Source organism: Penaeus monodon, chromosome 5 (genome assembly GCF_015228065.2).
Source record: "Penaeus monodon isolate SGIC_2016 chromosome 5, NSTDA_Pmon_1, whole genome shotgun sequence".
NCBI classification, from domain to species: Eukaryota; Metazoa; Arthropoda; class Malacostraca; order Decapoda; family Penaeidae; genus Penaeus; species Penaeus monodon.
In genome coordinates, this window is record NC_051390.1 from 44230481 (window position 1) to 44237980 (window position 7500).

At 44.2% G+C, this 7500-nt stretch overlaps 1 protein-coding gene across 1 annotated transcript in view; it reads right to left on the minus strand.

Moving 5' to 3' along the window:
• The window catches only part of LOC119573560 (protein O-mannosyl-transferase TMTC2-like), a 62265-nt gene that overhangs the window by 7134 nt on the left and 47631 nt on the right, over positions 1-7500 (minus strand). Inside the window, exons 4-7 of the mRNA XM_037920770.1 lie at positions 5026-5140; positions 4268-4415; positions 1899-2222; positions 197-281 (exon numbers count right to left, since the gene is read on the minus strand). Of these exons, the coding sequence (XP_037776698.1) occupies positions 197-281; positions 1899-2222; positions 4268-4415; positions 5026-5140 (672 nt within the window). The remainder of the gene's footprint in view (positions 1-196; positions 282-1898; positions 2223-4267; positions 4416-5025; positions 5141-7500) is intronic.

Sequence of the window (7500 nt, forward strand, 5' to 3'; positions counted from 1 at the left end):
TCCCTTAAATGCCCTTCACCCTCATCCTTCCATATCCTTTACTCTAACGCCTTAATTATCCTTCACCCTCATCCTTACATATTCTCTACCCTCTCTCTTACATATTCTCTACCCTCTCCCTTACCTATCCTTTTATCCCTCATCCTTCCATATCCTTCACCCCTATCCTACCACCATCAACGGCCAAACGACTCACCTAAATGTTTGTGTGCGTGTGGATCATTAGGAGCCAGAGCCACGGCCCTCCTGAGCCACTGTTCGGCTTCTTCCACCCTGCTTCCCTGGAATGTGGAAGAGAAGTGGAAATGTTAGACACGCGGCAGGAAGAACTTAGGGAGGTAGGGAGGATGGGGAGGAGGGAAAGGGAAGGAGAGGTTGGGAGGTAAGGAGGAAGGGAGGGAGGAGAGGTGGGGAGGTTGGGAGGGAGGGAAAAGGAAGGAAAAATGGGGAGGGAGAATGGGGAGGGAAGGAAACGAAAGATGGGGAGTTACGAAGGATGGAAAGGAGGGAAAAGGAAGGGAAGATGGGAAGGTAGGAAGAATGAGAAAGAATAAAAAGGGAGAATGAGAGGGAAGGAAAAGAAAGGAAAGATGGGGAGGTAGTAAGGATGGGAATAAAGGAAAAGGAAGAAGGGGAAGGGAAGGAGGAATTGCGTAAATAAAAAGGGAGAATAAAAGAGATAGATGCAAGGATACGAAGGGTGTAAATGAAGGATAACGAAGAAAAGATAGAAAGATGGATGGGATGAGAAGGAGGAAGAATAAAAGAAAGTATTATGAAAAAGGAGAAATGGAAAGGAGAGGGGAAAGCAACAACTGAATAATTACTAGTGAGAATATATTAGAAAAGGAGAATGAGAGGGAGACTTAAATAGAATTACAAAGAAGAACAAAGGAGAGATGAGGATAAAGGAAGGACAGGAAGGAGAAAGAAGCGAAGGATTATATAAACATTACGAAGGATTAGGAGCGATTGGGAAAGCAAGGATTGGAAAGAGATGGAAAGGAGAGATTGGATAATGATTAGGAAGGAATAGGAAAAAATGGGATGATAAAAAAATAAAAAGAGAGGAGGAGGAATGAGTGAATGATCATTAGGAAGTACATAGGAATGATAAGAAGATGAAAAGAAAGGAAAAGAAGAATTAGATAACCATAAGAAAGAGAGAATGGTGGGGAGGTAGAAGGGAATAGAAGGAGGATGAGGAGAAACAGGGAAAAGGAAGAAGAGGAAACACAGTAAGAGAAAGAGGAGAAAAATAGAATAAACAGAAATGAAGAGAAGTGGTTAATTAGTTAAAGTGGAAATAGGAAGAAGACGCGGAAGTGGAGAAAATGAAGTAACGAAAAGGGGAGAAAATAAAAGATTCGAATGGAGAGAAACAGAAAAATGGAGGAAGGTGAAAAATCGCTAATATATAGACGAAGAAGGAGCGAAAAGGAGAGAAACGGGAAGGAAGAGAAGTGGAATTGGATAACGCCTCAGAAGAAGAGGAATAGGGAAAGGAGGAAATAAGAAAAGGAGAGAGTTGACAGAGTTCGAAGGACGTAGATAACAACTAGAGAAGGATACATGAAGCTAAAGGCTAATGCGAAAGAGGGAAGAGGGAAAGGAGACGATAGATTTTAAGGAAACAAAGTTGGAAGACGTATAGAGGGGAAGAGGGTTTGTGATGATCAATAAGAAGATCACGAAATATGTTATTTATCTGTAGAATGGGGGGTATAGGCTGGTATCAAATGCATGAATCATAATGGGCATTACCATTACTATTATTAGTAAACATCTTTATCCCTTGCTGTAGTCATATTCATAAGCATGTTGACAATCGGCATGCTAACCATAATCATCACCATATTCATCACAATCAACATCACCCCCCCCCCCCCCCAACTCACATTGGCCTGCAGCATCCTGGAGAAGGCGAGGTGGGCGGGCACGTGGTGCGGGTGGGCGGTGAGGGCGCGCGAGAGGGCGGCTTGTGCCTCGGCGTGTTCCCCGGCCTCCAGGTGAGCTTCTGCCGCCAGCGTGTGCAGGGCGTGAACGCCGTATCCGTCAGGGGCGCTGCCGAGGGCCACGGAGATCTCCTCGAGGGCGGCGTGAGGGCGTCCGCCGACGATGTGGGCGCGGGCGAGGCGCTGGCGACACGTGGTGACGGCCCAGGCGTGCGTCCAGCCGTCCCTCGCCGGCGCCGAGCCCGCCCCGCGGCACAGCTCCAGCACCTGGGGGAGGACGCGGCCGGGTTAGGGGTCACCTTTCCCAAGACCAAGGCTTTCATCATGTATATTTATTCGTGAGACAAAAAAGTATCTTAAAAAAAAAAAAAAAATCTGCGACGCAGGCAATGAATGATATGTCCTTTTTAATCTGATCAGGATTGTCATTTTCATGATCTATGAAGTACGGTTTATACGCTCATGAAAATTATTAAAAAAAAAAAAAGAGATGACCCCTTAGCAATCCGGTTCAGATTCTGATATCGCGTTTAATCCGTTTCATCTGCTCCTGTGAGATCTGTATTCCGTTGCCTGTTCTTTTTTAATCTTACGTTTTCTCTTTCATCAACTACCATTTTAGTCCTTCTTAGTTTCAGTTACGCGTTTTTACTTTTTTTCATATCATTACATCATTTTTTTAATCACTTTTTGGTTTCACTCTTTGATTAATGCATTTGCATTAGCTAATCATGTTACCTTATCTGTTTTCATTTTCCCTGTTTGTTCATCATTCCCTCTATTTTTGTCTGCATTTCCTACCTTTAGCCTTTTTTTACTCTTTTCTCTTCTTTTACAGATTTTCCATACCTTTTTCCCCTGCTATTTTTCCCTCTCGCACGCGCAACTAAATCTCTTTAGCTAAGCATTCCTTTATTTTCATTAATCCACTTTTCTGTCCTCATACGTTAAGTTCTTCTTATTTCCAGCTAAATGTTTTATTATTCTTTTTATCTAATCTTTATTTTATAATCAAGTCTAGTAATTCTTTAATTCTTAAAATTAAACTATATCCTGAGACTAAAAACGCTATTACTATACATTTGTTAAGAACACAGGCAATTCTCTCTTTCTCTCATTTACTTACACTATCTATCCATCTGTCTGTTCTAATTCTATCTATCTATTTGGTTATCTCTTTGTTTAAGTCATATCTATCTGTCTATATATCTGTTGAATATAAATGGGAAAGTACAGCGTATATTGAGCCTTTTTTTTCTTTCTTCTACTATAAAATCCACAATCCTCTTTCCTCATATGATAAACCATTTTTTTTTCTGTTTACCCATTCCTACAAAGATGACGATAATAACGAAAAATGAATGATGTATTAACTACCAACAGCTGTAATGTGACAACTTCAATAAATTTCAATTCCTCCCCCCCCCCCCCTTTAATCTGTTATTTCTTCCCTACATTGGTAAATATCCAGAACACATGCTATCGATGGTGTCCTCTCACCCCCTTACTTATAAGTACTTACTCGTATAAGTGTTGCTTAGACACGTACCCCCTACTACTACTACGACTACTACTACCCCTACAACCTTGGCCCCGATGGTAAGGTAGGGCTTGAAAGTTACCAGGGAAAATGAAGGGTGGGATAGTAAAATACTATACGAATTAGGGCATTAAATAATCAAATGCTGGATGGCTGTCGTTCACCCATCCCCCTGTCCTAAGTAACAGAGAATCCACCGCGTGTGTACAGTAGGATAGAGTGTAGGACAGATTGAGTGTCTCTGTGATCAGGGGCGCGTTAGTATTGTCAACGTATTGTCCCCCGCATGTTGGTCGCAGTCACCATCCTGCCTCTTTGTATTCCCGGACGGAGGGTTGGGGGGAGGGGGAATCTTTCCTTGGGGGGGTGGGGGGTCGGAGGGAAGGCATCCCCCTGCATAAGATATCTTTCTACTCCCCTTTTTATTTCTCCTCCTCCTCCTTCTCTTCCTTTCCTCTTCGTTTTCCTCCTCCTCCTCCTCCTCCTCTTCCTCATCATCATCATCATCATCATCATCATCATCATCATCATCATCATCATTTTCTTTTTCTTCCTCTTCCTCCCCTTTCCTGATAACCCCCTTCTTCTAATCCTATTCCTCTTCCTCTTTTCTCTCCCCTCCCCCCTCACCCCCCACCTTCCACAACCTCCTACCCATCCCCCGTCCCCCTCCCCCTTCACCCCCACCTTCCACAACCTCCTCCCCCTCCCCCTCATCCCCTTCCCCACCCTCCCCTACCCTTCTCCCATCTGCCGGACAGCTGGCACGTACCCTGATGGCCTCATCGTGGCGTTCCATCTGCTGGAGCGCCTGGGCCAGTTCGAGGTGCGCCTGGGCCAGCCACGGACGGCATCGCAGCGCCGCCCTGTAGCTGGCCATGGCCTCCTCCAGCCGGCCAGTCGACGCCAGGAGCAGTCCTCTGGAAAGGAAACGGTTCGTGAGGGACAGTTTTCGAGTGGGTGGTCTTAAGGTATTAATGGTCGTCGGCTGGGACAGAACAGGTGCGTGCAGAAGGCTTTGAAGTGGGTACTCTTAGCAGGTGTGGGTTGCATTGTTGTCATGGCAGTGACTCTATCAGTATCATGGATTATAGGCATGGAGCATGTACCTACTCATTCAAAAACGAACACATGCACACTCACACACATACTCACTCACTCGCTCACTCGCTCACTCGCTTGCTCGCTCACTCACTCACTCACTCAGTCACTCACTCACTCAGTCGCTTGCTTGCTCACTCATTGACTCACTCACTCACTCACTCACTCACTCAATCACTCGCTTGCTCGTCACTCATTGACTCACTCACTCATTCACTCACTCACTCACTCACTCAATCACTCGCTTGCTCGCTCACTCATTGACTCACTCACTCACTCAATCAGTCACTCATTGATGAATCACACACACACACACAAACACACTCACCCAGCGACTCACCCAACGACTCACCCAACGACTCACCCGCACATCCAACCTCCCCACTTACCCCCCCCCCCTCTCTCAATACCACCCGCCCCTCAACTCACAGATTGAAGTGGGTGTCAGCCATGGTGGGGGCGTGGTCTAGGGCCCCGCGATACGCTGTCTCCGCCTCCCTCAGCCTGCCCTGCTCGCTCAGCACCACGCCCAGGTTGGCCAGAGCTGCGAGGAGGAGAGAATGGATGTTAAAACCTGATGGATTAAGGGTGTTTTGTTGTCATTTCAGTAATATTTATTTGTGGATTATTGTGCTTGTCATGTTGTCGTTGTTACTGTTTGTTATTTGTAATTATTTATTATTTTTTGTTGTTGTTGCTGTTATTATAGATGTGTATATAGATAGATGGGTGAGAAAGTAGACAGACAAAGAACATAGACACGAGCAGAAAGATAGATAGATAAGTGAATGTTAAGATGATAAGATGCCGTAAAAGGGTAGATATGCCTCGAATTAAACGATGTTTTCATCAACACGCACATTCACTCACTCTCATTCACACTCGCACGCACACGCGCACGCTCACACACGCACACGTGCGTACTCACTCACTCACTCAGTCACTCTGTCAGTCACTCACTCACTCACTCACGCACTGACACGCTCACACACTCAAACACACACACACACACACACACACACACACACACATAAACACACACACACAAACACACATAAACACACACACACAAACACACATAAACACACACACACACACAAACACACATAAACACACACACACACACACAAACACACATAAACACACACACACACACAAACACACATAAACACACACACACAAACACACATAAACACACACACACACACACAAACACACATAAACACACACACACACGCCCGCGTAAATGTATTGCATGAAATCCCTCCCTTTGGAAAGCAGCGGTATTTATGCAAATACTCGGGTTCAAAGATCTCTGTTATTGACACGTTTCTGTCTATTCAAAACCACACAGTTCAACATCTTCCTTAGAGAAAGTATAAGGAAAAGCCCAAAAGCCGTTAATTATTATTCACGGATAATATACCCAATCACAAACAATGACTCTGCAACATTCTTTGTCAACATTCAGCATATCTGAGGCACAAAGTCACCGCTTTATATCATTGCAATGGATCTTATTGCACGGAGGGGAGGTGCATGCTAGAGGGAAAGGGGTCAGGCTTATGTCTTCAACAGGTCACGTGACTCAGCAAAATTTGGGAGATGAATGCATCGCTTGAAAATAATAGTGACTCATCTCCCCCCCACCACCACCCCCACCCCCCGTGACCCGATTACTCATCCCACATCCTCTCCTCTTCCTCCTCCTCTTCTTCATACTCTCTCCTCCTCCTTTTCTTCCCCGTTCCTCCTATTACATATCTTTATTTTTTTTCTACTCTCTATTCCTTCTCCTCCTCCTCCTCTTCTTCTTCGTCTTCCTCCTCCTATTCCTCCTCCTCCTCCTCCTCCTCCTCCTCCTCCTCCTCCTCCTCTTCTTCTTCTTCTTCTTCGTCCCCCTCCTCTTCTTCTTCCTCCTCCTCCTCTTCCTCCTCCTCTTGTTCTTCGTCCTCCACTCCTACCACCCCCTCCTCCCCCTTTTTCTCCTTCTTCCCTACTTCTTAACAAAGAAGCAACAGGATGATAACGCAACGAAATGTGAAAGAAATACAAGATTGAAAAAGAGTCTGCTATTTTTCTGAGCAGTGGTGATGATGATGATGATGATGATGATGATGATAATGATAATGATAATGATAATGATAATGATAATGATGATGATGATGATGATGATTATGATGATGATGATGATAATGATAATGATGATGATGATGATGATGATTATGATTATGATTATGATGATGAGGATGAGGATGACCATGATGATGACGATGATGATGATTACTATAATGATATAAATGAAAAACGAACCATTTTAGTTTCTGGAAAACGTACACTGTCTCGTATTTGCTTAAACGCTGAAAATACACATAGAAAAAAATATATTCTATATTTCTATTGCACTCTGTCAAGTACCACAGCCAAAAGGGCATCTTTTATTTATGACATTATTTACTGTCTGACCAACTTGTAGGCTGAACGAATCTATTTCTTTCAAATATGACAGAGTATATATCAAAGTCATATGTCTTGACTGAGAGACGCACACACACAAATAAAGGAAGAGAAGTAAAGAAGGAAGAGGGAGAGACGATAGAGCGCGATAAAGACAGAGACAAAGAGACAGAAAAAAAGTCCTTTCGACAACTTAATGAAACCCCGATATTGTCTCACCGGAACAGATACAGACAAAAAGTCATTTAAATAAAATAAAATGTAAAAAAGCAACGATACACACGCACAGAGAGAATAGTAAAGTCGGCAATAAAAGGGAGTAAATGTCGGGAATGAGAGATGAAAAAGGCCAATAACAGCGGGTAAAAAATAGATAGATTGCTCTTGACAAGCTCGGGAGATGGGAGAGGGTGGGGGTGCGGGGGGAGGAGCGGGGAGGGGAGGGGA